We start from the raw sequence: 23208 nt of genomic DNA, 5'->3' as shown, positions 1-23208 counted from the left end.
TATAGTTCTACATAACTGCATGCCTGTTATGTAAAAATATAAGTTAATATATATTTATGTGATCATTCATAAGCACACCAAGCTAACATTAATACATTTTAATGTAAATGCAATACTTAAACCATTATGCAATATACATGCATAAGTTAAAATATTGAATCAATGCAAGGCCTGACAATATTTGTAATAAAATGTATGGTCCATGTCTAATGCATATTAGTATTGGATATATAAATTAAAATATAGATATTCTTGCTTGATGCATTTATTATTGTAAATATAAATATATTTTTAAAATAGATATTTATGTTAGAAAAGACAAATGCATTATAATTATAGTATTACATAACTGCATGCCTCTTATGTAATAAAACAATTGTAATACTAATGCCTTTTGTAACATGAATATACATTTTTAAATATATATTTATGTTTAAAATTAAAAAAACACAACAAGGAGAAATAAATACATATAAATTTATATACAATAGTAAAAAGAATAAGCAACCGACACAAGCAATTGTAGATAAATGTATTATTAACCCTTAAGCTGCCATAACCTAATCACCTAATCAACCCCCATGGTTAGGAGATTAAGGCCTAATAAATGGTAACCATCAATAATCATCTAATCAACCCCCATACTACCCCCATACTACACTAACCCCACTAAGTTAAGTTACAAAAAAAAACAAAAAACAATCTATAGAAACCAAAATAAAAAAAAACAGCATTACACCTAACACTAAACTACATAGCTCATAAAATAAAAACCCATCCAAAACAACAAAAAACCCTAAACCTTAACACTAAAAAAAAGTACAATAACCCTTAAAAAGGCCTTTTGTAGGGCATTGCGTTATAGTGATCAGCTCTTTTGTAAAACAAAAAAATAATATACCCCCATCTACATTACAAGTAACCAACCCAACCAAAATAACAAAATCTAACAACAACAAAAAAACTAGCCTACAAAATAAAAGTAAAAATAAAAAACCCTATTCTTAAAAATAAAATACCCACCACAAAAAAGCCCTAACTAACCCCAAAAGTGGTACTCACAATTGTTGGGTAATCTGGCTCCTCTTGATCCGACGTTGGGCCCTCTTCATTTGGAGCGCCGGGGGCCTATCTTCGCGGTGGCGGAGGTGGACTTAGGCGGCCTATTCCACAATTTTCATCCACGACAGGACCCTTTTCATCCAGGTTCCAGGGGCCAGAGGCCCATCTTTGCAGCGGCGGAGGCAGACTTCTGATGACGCATCTTCTTTTCTTCAGTTCTTATCAGGGAACGCTCCTCTTCATGTGGTCGTCACCGCCACACACTGAAATTCTGGAAATGCAGAACCCCAATATATAGGGGTATCACTTAATCCTCATTGACTGAGTTTAAATCATTCAATACCTATTGGCTGATTTAAATCAGCCCATATCAAGAAGGTTTTTAAATTTAAATTGTAATCATCCAATAGAAAAGGTTTATTGAAGTGGGTATGTGGCGACAATTGTGGTGACATAGGGGTTAGTAGTTTATTGCGGTGAGTAGTTAGCGAGCTGCAGAGGGTATATGGCGGCATAGGGATCAAATGGCAGACCAAGGGCTACATGCGGACCTCTGCATTAGTTTTGTAGCCCAGGGAAAAAGCTAAATTATCAATGTGTGCCATAGTGTCTGTGGCCCCAGGAAAAAGGGAGACTAAAAGTGTGTACTTTGGGGCGACCACAACTTAAAAAAAGCCATCTTGAAGGAAGAACAGCAGATAAAGGTGTCAGGGTGCCAGGAATCAGACTGAGATAAGAAGTTCAAAAATAATCACACCTTTATTAATAATAAAAATAATAAAAAGTCCACAAGTCAAATAACAAGCAAGGAGTCAAAACCAGAGCTGGTAGTCAGACGAGCCGAGTCAGGAACCAAAGTGAGTAGTCAGACGGGCCGGAATCAGGAACAAAGAGAACAGCAAAGTCAGGAACAAGCAGATACGTCAGACTAACTAGGTAATACACAGGAACTGGATCACAGGAACTCACAAACAGGTCTGAAACACCTGTCTCACACGGATGATATACAACAGTCTGGCCATAAGAGGGCGTGCAGATAATGAGCAGCATCACACACTCTGCACCAGATTCAGCAAGAAAAGGTGAGCAAAATGGCTGCCAGCAGCACACAAACAAAGCAGGGAAAAAACCCTGACAGTACCCTCCCCTCAACGACCCCCTCCCCCGCGGGAGGACAAAAGGCTTATTGGGGAAATGGGCATGGAAGGCACGGAGAAGGGCGGTAGCATGAACATCAGGGGAGGGAACCCATGAACGCTCCTCAGGACCGTAGCCCCTCCAGTGAACTAAATACTGTATATGGCCCCTGGACATACGAGAGTCAATAATGCTGCTGACCTCACATTCTTCATGGTTGTCAATAGAGATAGGACGGGGACGAGGCAACACAGTAGTAAACCGATTACAAACCAATGGTTACAAGAGATAGACATGAAAAACATTGGAGATACGCATTGCAGGAGCAAGGTCAAGCGGTAGGCCACAGGATTGACCTGTCTGAGTATCTGAAAAGGACCAACATAATGGGGAGCCAGTTTATTGGAAGGCACACAAAGGTTCAAGTTGCGGGAGGACAGCCAAATCCTCTAACCAACCTGGTAGGAAGGTGCAGGCAGACGCCTACGATCAGCCTGGAACTTTTGGCGCTGCATAGAACAATGAAGGCAATCCTGAATCTGCACCAACGTGGAACGGAGTTGGCGGAGATGATCCTCCAAATCCGGAATACCCTGAGACATGAATGAATCGGGCAACAAAGATGGTTGAAAGCCATAATTCGCCATGAACGGGGATAACTGGGAGGAAGCATTAATAGCACTATTACGAGCGAACTCTGCCCAAGGTAACAGTTCAGACCAATAATTGTGGTGATCATAGCAATGGAGGAACTGTTCCAGAGCTTGATTAGACCATTCCGCAGCCACATTGGATTAAGGGTGATATACCGAGGAGAAGGAAAGCTGGATCCCCATTTGAGCACAAAAGGAACGGAAAAATCTGGAGACAAAATGGCTACCCTTGGTCCGAGACTATCTCCTTGGGTAACCCATGTAAACGGAAGACCTCCCGGGTAAAAATGTAGGCAAGCTCCTGAGCAGTAGGCAACTTCTTCAAGGGATTGGAATGTGACATTTTAGAAAAACGGTCAACCACCATTAGGATAACAGTATTGCCATTGGAAACAGGGAGCTCGACAATGAAGTCCATGGAAAGATGTGTCCAAGGACGCTCACCATTAGCAACAGGTTGAAGAAGACCCACAGGTAGATGTCGAGGAGTCTTATTCTGTGCACAGACTGAGAAGAAGGCAACATACGCAGCAACATCAGAATGAAGACCTGGCCACCAGAATTGTCGAGTGACAGACCAAATCATTTGTTTTTTGCCCGGGTGACCTGCGGCTTTAGGATAGTGTTAAGTGTGCAATAGTTTAGTTCTAAGATTCTCAGGTGCAAAGCACTTACCACTAGGTTTCTCAGGAGATGCATTTATTTGTGCGGCCAGGATCTCCTCCCCTAAGGGAGAAGTCAAATTAGTACGTACGGTAGCCAAAATATGGTCAGGAGGTATAACTGGAAAAGGTAAGGACTCCTCCTTGGACAGAGGCGAAAATTGACAAGATTATAGCCAGTAATTCCCTGTCGCCAATTTCATAATTGCACTCCGCTGGAGACAATTTCTTAGAGAAGAAACCACATGGATGCAAGGAATCGTGAGGCGTAGGACGTTGAGACAAGAGGGCACCTACTCCAGTCTCAGATGCATCAACCTCAAGAATGAAAGGAAGGACAGGGTTAGGATGCACCAGAACTGGAGCGGCAGCAAAGGCAGTCTTGAGACTCTCAAAAGCCTTATTGGCAGTAGGTGACCAATGGAGTGGATCATTCTCCTTGCGGGTCATGACTAAGGAAGAAAAGTTTTTAATAAACTTCCTATAGTAATTGGCAAAGCCCAAAAAACGTTAAATAGAGCTAAGACCAACTGGGCGAGCTCACTGCAGACAAATTGTCAGGATCCATGAAGAACCCTGCAACGGAGATTACATAACCTAGGAAGGTTACTTGAGTCTGATGGAACTCACATTTCTCGAGTTTACAAAACAGGCCGTTCTCACGTAGTCTCTGAAGAACCCGTGTAACATTAGAACGATGAGCCTCAAGAGTGGGTGAGTGTATGAGGATATCATCTAACTACACCACAACACACTGTTGCAACATATCTCGTAGGACATCATTAATAAAATTCCTGGAAAACAGCTGGAGCATTATTTAGGTCAAAGGGCATTACAAAATACTCCTAATGTCCGCTCCTGGTCTTAAATGCTGTTTTCCATTCATGGCCCTCCTTAATCCTAACGAGATTGTATGCTCCTCTCAAATAAAGTTTAGAAAAGACTGTAGCTCCCTTGAGGCGGTGAAAGAGTTCCATAATGAGCGGAATAGGGTAAGCATTCTTAATGGTAAGATGATTAAGACCCCTATAATCGATGCATGGTCTTAACTCGCCACCCTTTTTCTTCACAAAGAAGAAGCCAGCCCCTGCAGGAGAGCAGGATTTGTGGATGATCCCCCGCGACAGAGCATCAGCACAGGACTTTGACTTGTTTCCGAAGACAAGTGGAAATACATTGCAGAGACCATGACAATATTTCGGACCTATGCTAGTCGAGACTGGGATTGTGCTTTTGGAGCCAATGATAACCCAGAACAACCGGAAAATGCGGAGAGTTAATCACCTGGAACTGGAGGGATTCAAAATGGAGAACCCCAACAACCATGGATAACAGAGTGGTTTCGTGATTAACGAGTGCAGGCTGAAGGAGCCTGCCATCAATGGACTCAATAGCAAGCAGAACGGACCGAGGCAATACAGGAATGGAGTACTGTGATACAAAAGCACTGTCAATGAAATAGCCCGCAACACCAGAGTCAACAAGAGCCTGAGTGACTATGGAGGAGTCCACCCAGGAAAGGACAACCATGACCAAAGGTTTCTCCTTTAGTGGTTCCGGGGATGAGGATAAACCACCCAAGGTCTGCCCCAGAGAGGATCCTAGGTGCAAGCGTTTAACCAGCCATGTAGGACAAGACTTTAAAAAGGTAGCCCTGTAACCCGCAATAGAGGCAGAGCCCCTCCCTCCTCCTAAAGGCCCTCTCCACCACGAGAGACATGTGATTCCCAACTGCATCGGCATAGCAGAACCTGGTGACTCGGGACCAGGAGACATGGGAGGAGAGGGAGGCATGGGTGGGAACGATAACGTAGGAGACAACGGAACAGGAGGCTTCCGCAAATGCTCCTTTAAAGAGGGCCTTTCTCTGAGTCTGATGTCAATTAGGATTAAAAATAGACACCAAAGCCTCGAGATCTTCAGGTAAATCTCTGGAAGCAACTTCGAATTTAATCGCATCAGAGAGCCCATGAAAGAAGGCGGCAACAAGGGCTTCATTGTTTCAACCAACCTCTGCGGCAAGCGTAAGGAACTCAATGGCATACTGAGCAAAAGATCTCGTACCTTGCTGAATGGACATGAGTCATTTGGCAGCAGAGGAGGAACAAGCCGGAACATCAAATACCCTTCGAAAGGAGGCCACAAATTCAGGGTAATTAGAAATCCCAGGTTTATTAGTCTCCCACAAGGGATTAGCCCAGACAAGGGCCGTGTCAGAGAGTAAAGAGATGAGAAATCCCACCTTAGCTCTGTCAGAGGGAAACGTCTGAGGTAACATCTCAAAGTAAATGCCCACCTGGTTCAAAAACCCTCTGCACTGATTAGGATCGCCTCCATAACGCTGAGGTAGAGGTGCAGAACCGGACATGCTCCTGGTAGGACTAGGTGCAGCAGCGGAAACAGGAACAGCAACGGAAACATTCTGGTCCAAATGTGAAGTGCGAGTCAGCAGGGTTTGCAGGGCTAGTGCAAATTGATCCAATCTGTGATCCTGTTCATCTATCCAGGAAATGATGGTAGGTAAAGGTGGATTATTAGCACCTTCAGGATTCATGGCCCTTGTGTAATGTCAGGGTGCCAGGAATCAGACTGAGACAAGAAGTGCAAAAATAAATCACACCTTTATTAATAACAAAAATAATAAAAAAAAGTCCACAAGTCAAAATAACAAGCCAGGAGTCAAAACCGGAGCTGGTAGTCAGACAAGCAGAGTCAGAAACCAAAGCAAGTTGTCAGACAGGCCGTAATCAGGAACTAGGAGAACAGCAAAGTCAGGAACAAGCCAGGGATCAGGAACCAGAAGAGACGTCAGACTAGCCAGGTAATACACAGGAACTGGAACACAGGAACTCACAAACAGGTCTGAGACACCTGTCTCTCACAGATGATGTACAACAGTCTGGCCATAAGAGGGCGTGCAGGAAATGAGCAGCATCACACACTCTGCACCAGATTCAGCAAGAAAAGGTGAGCAAAATGGCTGCCAGCAGCACATGGCAAACAAAGCAGGTAAAAAAAACTGACAAAAGGGAACCCTACAACCTTACCTAAATCTGGATCTGTGCCACTGGACATTTATAGGAAATCAATTACTTGTTAAAGGGACACTGTATCCAAAATTTTTCTTTTGTGATTCAGATTGAGCATGAAATTTTAAGTAACTTTCTAATTTACTCCTATTATCAAATTTTCTTCATTCTCTTGGTATCTTTATTTGAAATGCAAGAATGTAAGTTTAAATGCCGGCCCATTTTTGGTGAACAACCTGGTTTGTCCTTGCTGATTGGTGGATACATTCATCCACCAATAAAAAAGTGCTGTCCAGAGTACTGAAACAAAAAAAAAAGCTTAGATGCCTTCTTTTTCAAATAATGATAGCAAAAAATTGATAATAGGAGTAAATTAGAAAGTTGCTTAAAATTGCATGCTCTTTCTGAATTACAAAAAGAAAAAATTTGGGTTCAGTGTCCCTTTAAATATACAAAATGTATATGCGGCCCTTAAAGCTTTCAAAATATTGATCTGCAGCCCCCATGTGTAAAGAGATTGGCCCCCTCTAACTTAGATTATAAACTCTCATAGGTGCACTCAAATACCATAGCCTCGGTTTTTACACCAACATCTTATTTGTATTGATTGTACCCAGTCATAGTACTGTGAGAAATGCATTACCAATAAACAATAATGACAAAACTAAAAAAACATTGCTATGTCTAATATTTTATTGTATTGGCCCCTAACCTCACACTTAAACTTGTTATAGTACGTACACATTGTACACACAAGATGCAAACACCTCATATATGTATATTAAAATGCTAGAGGCCTGCTGTTCTTGAAAGCTGGTACAATATTTTTTAGATTAGATAAATAGAAGATAGAGGTTTCATATGGTTCTTATATGATATTTGTAAGAAAGTGCTAAAGGCAATGCAAGGCACCAGCCATTTCTACCACTAGATGGCAGACTTGGAAAACAAACCCTCTATTTCTAGTGAGTCTGAATAACAGGAATATGTGTTATTCAAAGGGATATGAAACCCATCATTTTTCGTTCATGATTCAGATAGCGTATACTATATATATATATATATGCAATGCAAAAACAGAGGGCACTCACAGGGTGACGTCAGTTAATAAATTGATCTTAACTACTAAGACCTTGTGAGTGCCTTCCGTTTTTGCATTGCTATATTACTATTGAAGTGCACCTAGGGCATTACAGGCAGTTGCTGCAGACTTACCAGGAGTGTTTTTACCTTTCTGGCTACTATATATATATATATATACATATATATATATACACACACACATATACATACACACACAACTTTCCAACTTACTCAATTTTGCTCGATTCCCTTAGTATCCTTTGTTGAAAGAGCAGCAATGCACTACTGGGTGTTAGCTGAACACCAGTAAGCCAATGACATCAGGCATATGTGTGCATCCACCAATCAGCAACTAGCTTTCAGCTCCTGAGCCTACCTAGGTATGCTATTTAATAAAGGATACCAAGAGAACTAAGCAAATTAGATAATATAAGTAAATGGGAAAGATGTATAAAATGATGTGCTCTATCTGAATCATGAATGAAACATTTTAAGTTCCATGTTGGCATCCATGAGAGGGAGGCGGGGAATAACCCAATACTCTGCTTATAAAAATGTACCTAGTATTTAAAGGGACACTGTACTATAAAATGTGTTTCCCCTTAAAGGGATAGTAAACCCATTTTTTTTCTTTCAGGATTCATTAGAGCATGACATTTTAAGCAACTTTCTAATTTACTTGTATTATCAAATTTTCTTTGTTCTGTTGCTATCTTTACTTGAAAAGCAAGAATCTAAGCTTAGAAGCCGGCCCATTTTTGGTTCAGTACCTGGGTTGTGCTTGCTGATTGGTGGCTAAATGTAGCACATTTTCAGTTTGTTTTGAGTTTACAAAGACAAATGTCAGGAGCAGAGAAAGTGAGCTATAGCAAATCATACCTGTTCTGAAGTTAGCAGGTAAACAGGGGTTAATGAAGGAGGAGTTCTCACATCACAGTCAAGGCCAAGGCTGGTAAATATCTGGGTTAACACTTCAAACCTTTTGGAGTTGCTCTTCTTCAGGACATCAAAAGTCTCTTTGCTATGACCAGTTAGGGACTCTGGAGACAATTCCAAATGAACCTACAAAACAAAGTATCTGTATTTAAAGCACTGACTGTCTTCTCTAGCAAAGAACATGAAGAACAGGTAAGTACCAGTATCTACGGAATAAAATGTCATGTGTGTGGTACTGGCACAGATTGGGTTCAATCAATGCTCTTTGTGTGCTTAAGATTCAGAAGGAGTTAAATCCCTTATGTGGGTTATCTTACCGGTTAAAAAAATAGTTAAATTCTTATTTTACTGAATTAGACTGGAATAAATTTCTATAAGTGGAGTTAAATCACAAAGGAGTTAAATCACTATGGCCTAGATTTGGAGTTCGGCGGTAAAAGGGCTGTTAACGCTCCGCGGGTTTTTTTCTGGCCGCACCATAAATTTAACTCTGGTATCGAGAGTTCAAACAAATGCTGCGTTAGGCTCCAAAAAAGGAGCGTAGAGCATATTTACCGCAAATGCAACTCTCGATACCAGAGTTGCTTACGGACGCGGCCGGCATCAAAAACGTGCTCGTGCACGATTCTCCCATAGGAAACAATGGGGCAGTTTGAGCTGAAAAAAAACCTAACACCTGCAAAAAAGCAGCGTTCAGCTCCTAACGCAGCCCCATTGTTTCCTATGGGGAAACACTTCCTACGTCTGCACCTAACACTCTAACATGTACCCCGAGTCTAAACACCCCTAACCTTACACTTATTAACCCCTAATCTGCCGCCCCCGCTATCGCTGACCCCTGCATTACACTTTTAACCCCTAATCTGCCGCTCCGTAAACCGCCGCCACCTACGTTATCCCTATGTACCCCTAATCTGCTGCCCTAACATCGCCGACCCCTATGTTATATTTATTAACCCCTAATCTGCCCCCCACAACGTCGCCGACACCTGCCTACACTTATTAACCCCTAATCTGCCGAGCGGACCTGAGCGCTACTATAATAAAGTTATTAACCCCTAATCCGCCTCACTAACCCTATCATAAATAGTATTAACCCCTAATCTGCCCTCCCTAACATCGCCGACACCTACCTTCAATTATTAACCCCTAATCTGCCGACCGGAGCTCACCGCTATTCTAATAAATGTATTAACCCCTAAAGCTAAGTCTAACCCTAACACTAACACCCCCCTAAGTTAAATATAATTTTTATCTAACGAAATAAATTAACTCTTATTAAATAAATAATTCCTATTTAAAGCTAAATACTTACCTGTAAAATACATCCTAATATAGCTACAATATAAATTATAATTATATTATAGCTATTTTAGGATTAATATTTATTTTACAGGCAACTTTGTAATTATTTTAACCAGGTACAATAGCTATTAAATAGTTAAGAACTATTTAATAGTTACCTAGTTAAAATAATTACAAATTTACCTGTAAAATAAATCCTAACCTAAGATATAATTAAACCTAACACTACCCTATCAATAAAATAATTAAATAAACTACCTACAATTACCTACAATTAACCTAACACTACACTATCAATAAATTAATTAAACACAATTGCTACAAATAAATACAATTAAATAAACTATCTAAAGTACAAAAAATAAAAAAGAACTAAGTTACAGAAAATAATAAAATATTTACAAACATAAGAAAAATATTACAACAATTTTAAACTAATTACACCTACTCTAAGCCCCCTAATAAAATAACAAAGCCCCCCAAAATAAAAAATTCCCTACCCTATTCTAAAATACAAATATTACAAGCTCTTTTACCTTACCAGCCCTGAACAGGGCCCTTTGCGGGGCATGCCCCAAGAATTTCAGCTCTTTTGCCTGTAAAAAAAAACATACAATACCCCCCCCCCAACATTACAACCCACCACCCACATACCCCTAATCTAACCCAAACCCCCCTTAAATAAACCTAACACTAATCCCCTGAAGATCTTCCTACCTTGTCTTCACCATACCAGGTTCACCGATCCGTCCTGGCTCCAAGATCTTCATCCAACCCAAGCGGGGGTTGGCGATCCATAATCCGGTGCTCCAAAGTCTTCCTCCTATCCGGCAAGAAGAGGACATCCGGACCGGCAAACATCTTCTCCAAGCGGCATCTTCTATCTTCTTCCATCCGATGACGACCGGCTCCATCTTGAAGACCTCCAGCGCGGATCCATCCTCTTCTTCCGACGACTAGACGACGAATGACGGTTCCTTTAAGGGACGTCATCCAAGATGGCGTCCCTCGAATTCCGATTGGCTGATAGGATTCTATCAGCCAATCGGAATTAAGGTAGGAATTTTCTGATTGGCTGATGGAATCAGCCAATCAGAATATAGTTCAATCCGATTGGCTGATCCAATCAGCCAATCAGATTGAGCTCGCATTCTATTGGCTGTTCCGATCAGCCAATAGAATGCGAGCTCAATCTGATTGGCTGATTGGATCAGCCAATCGGATTGAACTATATTCTGATTGGCTGATTCCATCAGCCAATCAGAAAATTCCTACCTTAATTCCGATTGGCTGATAGAATCCTATCAGCCAATCGGAATTCGAGGGACGCCATCTTGGATGACGTCCCTTAAAGGAACCGTCATTCGTCGTCTAGTCGTCGGAAGAAGAGGATGGATCCGCGCTGGAGGTCTTCAAGATGGAGCCGGTCGTCATCGGATGGAAGAAGATAGAAGATGCCGCTTGGAGAAGATGTTTGCCGGTCCGGATGTCCTCTTCTTGCCGGATAGGAGGAAGACTTTGGAGCACCGGATTATGGATCGCCAACCCCCGCTTGGGTTGGATGAAGATCTTGGAGCCAGGACGGATCGGTGAACCTGGTATGGTGAAGACAAGGTAGGAAGATCTTCAGGGGATTAGTGTTAGGTTTATTTAAGGGGGGTTTGGGTTAGATTAGGGGTATGTGGGTGGTGGGTTGTAATGTTGGGGGGGGGGTATTGTATGTTTTTTTTTACAGGCAAAAGAGCTGAAATTCTTGGGGCATGCCCCGCAAAGGGCCCTGTTCAGGGCTGGTAAGGTAAAAGAGCTTGTAATATTTGTATTTTAGAATAGGGTAGGGAATTTTTTATTTTGGGGGGCTTTGTTATTTTATTAGGGGGCTTAGAGTAGGTGTAATTAGTTTAAAATTGTTGTAATATTTTTCTTATGTTTGTAAATATTTTATTATTTTCTGTAACTTAGTTCTTTTTTATTTTTTGTACTTTAGATAGTTTATTTAATTGTATTTATTTGTAGCAATTGTGTTTAATTAATTTATTGATAGTGTAGTGTTAGGTTAATTGTAGGTAATTGTAGGTAGTTTATTTAATTATTTTATTGATAGGGTAGTGTTAGGTTTAATTATATCTTAGGTTAGGATTTATTTTACAGGTAAATTTGTTATTATTTTAACTAGGTAACTATTAAATAGTTCTTAACTATTTAATAGCTATTGTACCTGGTTAAAATAATTACAAAGTTGCCTGTAAAATAAATATTAATCCTAAAATAGCTATAATATAATTATAATTTATATTGTAGCTATATTAGGATGTATTTTACAGGTAAGTATTTAGCTTTAAATAGGAATAAGTTATTTAATAAGAGTTAATTTATTTCGTTAGATAAAAATTATATTTAACTTAGGGGGGTGTTAGTGTTAGGGTTAGACTTAGCTTTAGGGGTTAATACATTTATTAGAATAGCGGTGAGCTCCGGTCGGCAGATTAGGGGTTAATAATTGAAGGTAGGTGTCGGCGATGTTAGGGAGGGCAGATTAGGGGTTAATACTATTTATGATAGGGTTAGTGAGGCGGATTAGGGGTTAATAACTTTATTATAGTAGCGCTCAGGTCCGCTCGGCAGATTAGGGGTTAATAAGTGTAGGTAGGTGTCGGCGACGTTGAGGGGGGCAGATTAGGGGTTAATAAATATAACATAGGGGTCGGCGATGTTAGGGGTAGCAGATTAGGGGTACATAGGGATAACGTAGGTGGCGGCGATTTGCGGTCGGAAGATTAGGGGTTAATTATTTTAAGTAGCTTGCGGCGACGTTGTGGGGGGCAAGTTAGGGGTTAATAGATATAATACAGGGGTCGGCGGTGTTAGGGGCAGCAGATTAGGGGTACATAAGTATAACGTAGGTGGCGGTCGGCAGATTAGGGGTTAAAAATTTTAATCGAGTGGCGGCGATGTGGGGGGACCTCGGTTTAGGGGTACATAGGTAGTTTATGGGTGTTAGTGTACTTTAGGGTACAGTAGTTAAGAGCTTTATAAACCGGCGTTAGCCAGAAAGCTCTTAACTCCTGCTATTTTCAGGCGGCTGGAATCTTGTCGTTAGAGCTCTAACGCTCACTGCAGAAACGACTCTAAATACCGGCGTTAGGAAGATCCCATTGAAAAGATAGGCTACGCAAATGGCGTAGGGGGATCTGCGGTATGGAAAAGTCGCGGCTGAAAAGTGAGCGTTAGACCCTTTAATCACTGACTCCAAATACCAGCGGGCGGCCAAAACCAGCGTTAGGAGCCTCTAACGCTGGTTTTGACGGCTACCGCCGAACTCTAAATCTAGGCCTATGTGTGCGCGCGCGCATGTTACTGGTTATGAATCAATCAGAAATAAGGAGTTAAATATTTGTTTTACTCGCTCAGAAGGGATTCAATCAAAGTTCTGTAAGTGCTATTAACACAAAGGGGTTAAATCACTAGTGTGTGTTTGTTACTGGCTAAAAGTAGTTAAGTTACTGTGTGTATCCTGCTGGCACAAAAGGCATTAAATTGCATCCATGTGTGTTACTGGCCCAAATAACTGCCTTATGTTTGTCTGTTTTCACAGACTCAAAGTGCATTAAAGGGACATTAAACACAAAATGTAAACTACATGATCATGAAACTTCATATATAAGAATAATTTTATAATGAAAACTGCAGCCTTATTTTGCAAATGAATATATTGTTTTGTGGTTATTCTTTTCACTGATTTCCCTGCCCCTCAGAACAAAAAAACCCTGCTAACCAATCAGAAACTAATATTGAGATATAGCACAAACTCTGATTGCACATTTGCAGACTCCTTAAGGAGGTGTAGCACTAATTCAGCTTAGTTACTATTGCAAATAATGCTTTTACTATTATGATTGTTGTTGCAAAACTGATAATCCACATTTTAAAAGCATATGACACCATAGAAGCTTAGGGAGGTAGGAGAAAAGTAAACAAAAGATCACATAAATTGCCTAAAAGTATTAACCCAAGACTCCCTGGGAGAAAGTCAAACAAGCACAATTTTTAGATGTATTTTACAGCAAAGGAATGCAAAATAAATATTGAATGTGTTTTGCAATAATAATTGACTTGCAATAATGAAACAATTTATACATTGAAATGTCAAGTTAAATGGTCCTTTAAATCAGTGTTTCTCAACCACAGTCCTCAAATACCCCCAACAGGGCAGGTTTTCATTCTAGCTGAACTAGAGCACAGGTGAAATAATCAGCTGATGGGTGAGAGCAGGTTAGTTACCATGGTTACTGATCAGCTGATTATTTCGCCTATGCTCTAGTTCAGCTAGTACTTGAGGACCGCGGTTGAGAAACACTGATTTAAATCAATGCACTGTGTGCTGCTGCCTCAAAAGAGGTTAAATAAATGCTTTTTAATTTTACTGGATTAAAAGAGGTATTTACCGTACTATTGCGTAGGAACAGGAGCCCCCTAGGGTGCAAAGTCTTGTGTCCATCTCTTTCTAGGGGTTAAAGTCATACCCTGAGGCTCTTTCACCTTTATTTTAATCAGACACTAAGATTAAAGGTACATTAGGAAACAGCAGATACAAAAACAGAATTTATGTTTACCTGATAAATTGCTTTCTCCAACGGTGTGTCCGGTCCACGGCGTCATCCTTACTTGTGGGATATTCTCTTCCCCAACAGGAAATGGCAAAGAGCCCAGCAAAGCTGGTCACATGATCCCTCCTAGGCTCCGCCTTCCCCAGTCATTCGACCGACGTAAAGGAGGAATATTTGCATAGGAGAAATCATATGATACCGTGGTGACTGTAGTTAGAGAAAATAAATCATCAGACCTGATTAAAAAACCAGGGCGGGCCGTGGACCGGACACACCGTTGGAGAAAGCAATTTATCAGGTAAACATAAATTCTGTTTTCTCCAACATAGGTGTGTCCGGTCCACGGCATCATCCTTACTTGTGGGAACCAATACCAAAGCTTTAGGACACGGATGATGGGAGGGAGCAAATCAGGTCACCTAGATGGAAGGCACCACGGCTTGCAAAACCTTTCTCCCAAAAATAGCCTCAGAAGAAGCAAAAGTATCAAATTTGTAAAATTTAGTAAAAGTGTGCAGTGAAGACCAAGTCGCTGCCTTACATATCTGATCAACAGAAGCCTCGTTCTTGAAGGCCCATGTGGAAGCCACGGCCCTAGTGGAATGAGCTGTGATTCTTTCAGGAGGCTGCCGTCCGGCAGTCTCATAAGCCAATCTGATGATGCTTTTAAGCCAAAAAGAGAGAGAGGTAGAAGTTGCTTTTTGACCTCTCCTTTTACCAGAATAAACAACAAACAAGGAAGATGTTTGCCTGAAATCCTTTGTAGCCTCTAAATAGAATTTTAGAGCACGAACTACATCCAAATTGTGCAACAAACGTTCCTTCTTTGAAACTGGATTCGGACACAAAGAAGGCACGACTATCTCCTGGTTAATATTTTTGTTAGAAACAACTTTCGGAAGAAAACCAGGTTTAGTACGCAAAACCACCTTATCTGCATGGAACACCAGATAAGGAGGAGAACACTGCAGAGCAGATAACTCTGAAACTCTTCTAGCAGAAGAAATTGCAACCAAAAACAAAACTTTCCAAGATAATAACTTGATATCAACGGAATGTAGGGGTTCAAACGGAACCCCCTGAAGAACTGAAAGAACTAAATTAAGACTCCAAGGAGGAGCCAAAGGTTTGTAAACAGGCTTGATTCTAACCAGAGCCTGAACAAAAGCTTGAACATCTGGCACAGCCGCCAGCTTTTTGTGAAGTAAAACAGATAAAGCAGAAATCTGTCCCTTCAAAGAACTTGCAGATAATCCTTTCTCCAAACCTTCTTGAAGAAAGGATAGAATCTTAGGAATTTTTATCTTGTTCCATGGGAATCCTTTAGATTCACACCAACAGATATATTTTTTCCATATTTTATGGTAGATTTTTCTAGTTACAGGCTTTCTGGCCTGAACAAGAGTATCAATGACAGAATCTGAGAACCCTCGCTTTGATAAAATCAAGCGTTCAATCTCCAAGCAGTCAGTTGGAGTGAGGCCAGATTCGGATGTTCGAACGGACCTTGAACAAGAAGGTCCTGTCTCAAAGGTAGCTTCCATGGTGGAGCCGATGACATATTCACCAGATCTGCATACCAAGTCCTGCGTGGCCACGCAGGAGCTATCAAGATCACCGATACCCTCTCCTGTTTGATCCTGGCTACCAGCCTGGGAATGAGAGGAAACGGTGGGAACACATAAGCTAGGTTGAAGCTCCAAGGTGCTACTAGTGCATCCACTAGAGTCGCCTTGGGATCCCTGGATCTGGACCCGTAGCAAGGAACCTTGAAGTTCTGACGAGACGCCATCAGATCCATGTCTGGAATGCCCCACAATTGAATTATTTGGGCAAAGATTTCCGGATGGAGTTCCCACTCCCCCGGATGAAATGTCTGACGACTCAGAAAATCCGCTTCCCAATTTTCCACTCCTGGGATGTGGATTGCAGACAAGTGGCAGGAGTGAGTCTCCGCCCATTGAATTATTTTGGTCACTTCTTCCATCGCCAGGGAACTCCTTGTTCCCCCCTGATGGTTGATATACGCAACAGTCGTCATGTTGTCTGATTGAAACCGTATGAATTTGGCCTTTGCTAGCTGAGGCCAAGCCTTGAGAGCATTGAATATCGCTCTCAGTTCCAGAATATTTATCGGGAGAAGAGATTCTTCCCGAGACCAAAGACCCTGAGCTTTCAGGGGTTCCCAGACCGCGCCCCAGCCCACCAGACTGGCGTCGGTCGTGACAATGACCAACTCTGGTCTGCGGAAGCTCATCCCTTGTGGCAGGTTGTCCAGGGTCAGCCACCAACGGAGTGAATCTCTGGTCCTCTGATCTACTTGTATCGTCGGAGACAAGTCTGTATAATCCCCATTCCACTGACTGAGCATGCACAGTTGTAATGGTCTTAGATGAATTCGCGCAAAAGGAACTATGTCCATTGCCGCGACCATCAAACCTATTACTTCCATGCACTGCGCTATGGAAGGAAGAAGAACAGAATTAAGTACTTGACAAGAGCTTAGAAGTTTTGATTTTCTGGCCTCTGTCAGAAAAATCCTCATTTCTAAGGAGTCTATTATTGTTCCCAAGAAGGGAACTCTTGTTGACGGAGATAGAGAACTTTTTTCTACGTTCACTTTCCACCCGTGAGATCTGAGAAAGGCCAGGACAATGTCCGTATGAGCCTTTGCTTGTGGTAGAGACGACGCTTGAATCAGAATGTCGTCCAAGTAAGGTACTACTGCAATGCCCCTTGGTCTTAGCACCGCTAGAAGGGACCCTAGTACCTTTGTGAAAATTCTTGGAGCAGTGGCTAATCCGAATGGAAGTGCCACAAACTGGTAATGCTTGTCCAGAAAGGCGAACCTTAGGAACCGATGATGTTCCTTGTGGATAGGAATATGTAGATACGCATCCTTTAAATCCACCGTGGTCATGAATTGACCTTCCTGGATGGTAGAAAGAATTGTCCGAATGGTTTCCATTTTGAACGATGGAACCTTGAGAAATTTGTTTAGGATCTTGAGATCTAAGATTGGTCTGAATGTTCCCTCTTTTTTGGGAACTATGAACAGATTGGAGTAGAATCCCATCCCTTGTTCTCCTAATGGAACAGGATGAATCACTCCCATTTTTAACAGGTCTTCTACACAATGTAAGAATGCCTGTCTTTTTATGTGGTCTGAAGACAATTGAGACCTGTGGAACCTCCCCCTTGGGGGTAGCTCCTTGAATTCCAGAAGATAACCTTGGGAGACTATTTCTAGCGCCCAAGGATCCAGAACATCTCTTGCCCAAGCCTGAGCGAAGAGAGAAAGTCTGCCCCCCACCAGATCCGGTCCCGGATCGGGGGCCAACATCTCATGCTGTCTTGGTAGCAGTGGCAGGTTTCTTGGCCTGCTTACCTTTGTTCCAGCCTTGCATTGGCCTCCAGGCTGGCTTGGTTTGAGAAGTATTACCCTCTTGCTTAGAGGATGTAGAACTTGGGGCTGGTCCGTTTCTGCGAAAGGGACGAAAATTTGGTTTATTTTTAGCCTTAAAAGACCTATCCTGAGGAAGGGCGTGGCCATTACCCCCAGTGATATCTGAAATAATCTCTTTCAAGTCAGGGCCAAACAGCGTTTTCCCCTTGAAAGGTATGTTAAGCAATTTGTTCTTGGAAGACGCATCCGCTGACCAAGATTTTAGCCAAAGCGCTCTGCGCGCCACAATAGCAAACCCAGAATTTTTCGCCGCTAATCTAGCCAATTGCAAAGTGGCGTCTAAAGTAAAAGAGTTAGCCAATTTAAGAGCATGAATTCTGTCCATAATCTCCTCATAAGAAGAATCTTTATTGAGCGACTTTTCTAGTTCATCGAACCAGAAACACGCTGCTGTAGTGACAGGAACAATGCATGAAATTGGTTGTAGAAGGTAACCTTGCTGAACAAACATCTTTTTAAGCAAACCCTCTAATTTTTTATCCATAGGATCTTTGAAAGCACAAATATCTTCTATAGGGATAGTAGTGCGTTTGTTTAGAGTAGAAACCGCCCCCTCGACCTTGGGGACTGTCTGCCATAAGTCCTTTCTGGGGTCGACCATAGGAAACAATTTCTTAAATATAGGGGGAGGGACAAAAGGTATGCCGGGCCTTTCCCATTCTTTGTTTACAATGTCCGCCACCCGCTTGGGTATAGGAAAAGCTTCGGGGGGCCCCGGGACCTCTAGGAACTTGTCCATCTTACATAATTTCTCTGGAATGACCAAATTGTCACAATCATCCAGAGTAGATAACACCTCCTTAAGCAGAGCGCGGAGATGTTCCAATTTAAATTTGAATGTAATCACATCAGGTTCAGCTTGTTGAGAAATTTTCCCTGAATCTGAAATTTCTCCCTCAGACAAAACCTCCCTGGCCCCCTCAGACTGGTGTAGGGGCATGTCAGAACCATTATCATCAGCGTCCTCATGCTCTTCGGTATTTTCTAAAACAGAGCAGTCGCGCTTTCGCTGATAAGTGGGCATTTTGGCTAAAATGTTTTTGATAGAATTATCCATTACAGCCGTTAATTGTTGCATAGTAAGGAGTATTGGCACACTAGATGTACTAGGGGCCTCCTGTGTGGGCAAGACTGGCGTAGACGAAGGAGGGGATGATGCAGTACCATGCTTACTCCCCTCACTTGAGGAATCATCTTGGGCATCATTTTCTCTAAATTTTTTGTCACATACATCACATCTATTTAAATGAGAAGGAACCTTGGCTTCCTCACATACAGAACATAGTCTATCTGATAGTTCAGACATGTTAAACAGGCATAAACTTGATAACAAAGTACAAAAAACGTTTTAAAATAAAACCGTTACTGTCACTTTAAATTTTAAACTGAACACACTTTATTACTGAATATGTGAAAAAGTATGAAGGAATTGTTCAAAATTCACCAAAATTTCACCACAGTGTCTTAAAGCCTTAAAAGTATTGCACACCAAATTTGAAAGCTTTAACTCTTAAAATAACGGAACCGGAGCCGTTTTTATATTTAACCCCTATACAGTCCCTGGTATCTGCTTTGCTGAGACCCAACCAAGCCCAGAGGGGAATACGATACCAAATGACGCCTTCAGTAAGCTTTTTCTATGTATCTGAGCTCCTCACACATGCATCTGCATGCCTTGCTTCCCAAAAACAACTGCGCATTAGTGGCGCGAAAATGAGGCTCTGCCTATGATTAGAGAAGGCCCCCAGTGAAAAAGGTGTCCAATACAGTGCCTGCCGGTTATTTAACATAATTCCCAAGAATAAAATAACTCCTCAAAGCTATAAACTATTAAAAATGCTTATAAATCAATCGTTTTAGCCCAGAAAAATGTCTACCAGTCTTTAAAGCCCTTGTGAAGCCCTTTATTCTTATTTAATAAAAATGGCTTACCGGATCCCATAGGGAAAATGACAGCTTCCAGCATTACCAAGTCTTGTTAGAAATGTGTCATACCTCAAGCAGCAAAAGTCTGCTCACTGTTTCCCCCAACTGAAGTTAATTCCTCTCAACAGTCCTGTGTGGAAACAGCCATCGATTTTAGTAACGGTTGCTAAAATCATTTTCCTCTTACAAACAGAAATCTTCATCTCTTTTCTGTTTCAGAGTAAATAGTACATACCAGCACTATTTTAAAATAACAAACTCTTGATTGAAGAATAAAAACTACATTTAAACACCAAAAAACTCTAAGCCATCTCCGTGGAGATGTTGCCTGTACAACGGCAAAGAGAATGACTGGGGAAGGCGGAGCCTAGGAGGGATCATGTGACCAGCTTTGCTGGGCTCTTTGCCATTTCCTGTTGGGGAAGAGAATATCCCACAAGTAAGGATGACGCCGTGGACCGGACACACCTATGTTGGAGAAAAGGTATTTTGTAATTTAGATTAAGGGGTCGATCACAATTCTTTAGAAAAACTTCCCATAGACATTAATGGCGATTTTCAGTGTAAAATGTTTCTATAGATAGATACTGTAGATGGATATATTTTGTGGTGAAACTTTTGATCATGTATTTTCAAACCCAACCTAATAAATATAAACATTTTATATAAAACTATTTGTAAACTAATAGTACTCCTTAAAATCTGCTGTGTTGAGTTAGTTTGCATATTTATGTGTAAACTAGCACCCTACTTTTCTTGCCTTGTTCTGAATTTTTAATAGCGAGAAAATCTGACACTAGACCATATGCAGCTAATCAAGTCACTATAGCTATGACAAATGTACCAGTATACAAACAGCCTAAAAACTCACTCAAATTCATAAACATCCAAAATTGAATTCAAGATATTTAACTGCAATTTTAATATATTTTTAAGGGTTTTTTTTGTGTCTCTTCTATTGGAGGTTCTATTTTAATTATAGGATAAGTTTGAGATAAAGTCATACTAAGACTAAAAGGAAAATTCTTACATATACAAATATACATTGTATCTGTAGATCATTAATTTTAGAGCAAAATACTAACATATCAGGGTCCCTTTAGGATGCTCACGTGCTTTTAAAAAATGTTTAAAAGGGACAGTCTACTTTAACCATTCCCCAGTTTTGAACAGCCAACACAGTTATATTAATACACTTTTACCTCTGTGATTACCTTGTATCTAAACCTCTGCAGACTGCCCCCTTTTCAGTTCTTTTGACAGACATGCAGTTTAGCCAATCAGTGCTTACTTATAAATAACTCCACCGGAGTGAGCAAAATGTTACCTATATGGCACACATGAACTAGCTCTGCCTAGCTGTGAAAAGATAATAAAATGCACTAAGAGGCTGCCTTCAAGGGCTTAAAAATAAGCCTATGAGCCTACCTAGGTTTAGCTTTCAACAAGGAATACCAAGAAACCAAAGCAAATTTGATGATAGAAGTAAATTGCAAAGTTGTTTAAAATTGCATGCCCTATCTGAATCATAAGAGTTAATTTTGACTAGACTGTCCCTTAAAATAATCTTTGCTGAGAAGGTATAAAGTGTAACAAGTGCCATCCAATACCTGACAAAGAATGGCTTCTCCTCCATTGTCTCCATATGTTTGGTGAACCATCATCAGGTCTTTACAGTCATTGTTTAAATATCCCCATGATGCCACATTATCATGTGTTTCATTAGTGTTCTTCTTAAATACTTTGCCACTGGCCATCACGTCAAATATTGTTTGATTGGAATTGGGTTCATCAAAAATCAAACTCTGGATAGATTCATTTAATTCACATTTGCTGGTTATTATTACATTGCCAAATGTAAACGATGAAGAGAGGCCCAGAATCTTTCCACCTTTAGATAAATAAGTAAGGAAACGCTTGTGGACTTCTGCAGAAATTGGATCTTCAGCTACTATGACTAACAATAAACAGTTATCCATCCAAGGAGCTTTGTGAATTTGCTCCTCATGAAGAGGGTAAACTACATATCTGCAGGAGTCAAAACAATGGTGGAGAACTAACTTGATTTGTTCAAAGCGGTCACCAGGTGTAGAACCAGTATACACAAGAACGTTAGGAGGCTTCCCAGTCAAATTAGACTTTGCATTATCTTTTAACCAACTGTGATTTACACTGTCTTCTAAATCATCAGGAAGGTCAGGAATGTTCTCTGCTGATGCAAATCTTACAGACTCTATAGTGCAGTTCTCTAGTTCCAGACATTCATGACAACTGGAAAGATGCAAATGACGGTGATCAGTTGTAGGTTCATCATTCACACGGGATTCATTGTCTTGGTTAGACATTGTGTCTTCTTCACTTATTTCGGTGCTTTCCACCACTCCCATTGAAGTTTTAGAATTCCCAAAAAGAGGATGATCAAATAACAATGTACCACTATTTACTGCTGGGTTTAGGTCTGCCTCTTTGGATACGTGTTGCTTATCCTTTAAAGACAGCTCGTTGACATGTACAGCTGAAATACACAATTAACAATTTTATATTTAATGGAAAACACTGACATTATACTAAGAAATATTACAGAATACGACTATGTGTAACAAACACCTTATGTAGAAGATAAAAATTATCTTTTTCAAAGGGGTACTGCTCTATGGCATTGTAGAACTGGTAGAAATGACGTGCAACCAAACCATACTTTTTAGGGAACATATAATTGAAAATGATATTTAAAGGGACATACATAAATAACAAAAATAAGCTAATGTATATCCCTGGACCTACTAAAGCTACTTTGGCTGACGACCCACATCTTTTGCAGGGGCAGCAGGTGTGTAAAAGGCATGGAAGTTAAATATAAAGTTTCATGACTCAGATAGAGTATGCAATTTGAAGGGGAAAAAAAAAAACTTTCCAATGTACTTATTATATTTACTTAATTATTTTGGAATCCTAAGCTCCATTACATGAAAGAATGCTGAGGTATTCTCATGAGTGTGCAAACGCTATTGCCACATAGATCGCAAGACGTGCACACTTCTGAGAATACATAAAAATTATTTCATGTAAATAAGAGAAGTATATTAAATGAAAGAAGTAAACTAGACATTAGAAAAAAAAAATATTTACTGTGGCGAGCAGTGAAAGATAGTGAGAGAATGCTAAATCAAGACTATTAAATGCTGGGAGTATAGGTGCAGCAGCATCACCGTGAAGCTGGAGCGCAGTTGCGGTGTGGAGGAGCAGAAAAGAAGTGAGGGTGACGTGCAGAGGAAGAGGCATCGACAACAGGAGTGAAGCTTATGTGAAATCAGTTGGGCAATGATCTGGCTGATTTGAGGTCTT

The 23208-nt window shown here is 40.8% G+C and overlaps 1 protein-coding gene across 1 annotated transcript in view; it reads right to left on the bottom strand.

Moving 5' to 3' along the window:
- HLCS (holocarboxylase synthetase) overlaps window positions 1-23208 on the bottom strand; it is a 507705-nt gene that overhangs the window by 399772 nt on the left and 84725 nt on the right. The window contains exons 5-6 of the mRNA XM_053705942.1: window positions 21474-22378; window positions 8506-8688 (exon numbers count right to left, since the gene is read on the bottom strand). Of these exons, the coding sequence (XP_053561917.1) occupies window positions 8506-8688; window positions 21474-22378 (1088 nt within the window). The remainder of the gene's footprint in view (window positions 1-8505; window positions 8689-21473; window positions 22379-23208) is intronic.

The sequence above is a fragment of the Bombina bombina genome, chromosome 3, assembly GCF_027579735.1.
Source record: "Bombina bombina isolate aBomBom1 chromosome 3, aBomBom1.pri, whole genome shotgun sequence".
Taxonomy (NCBI): domain Eukaryota; kingdom Metazoa; phylum Chordata; class Amphibia; order Anura; family Bombinatoridae; genus Bombina; species Bombina bombina.
This window is presented reverse-complemented; position numbering and strand designations above follow the sequence as displayed.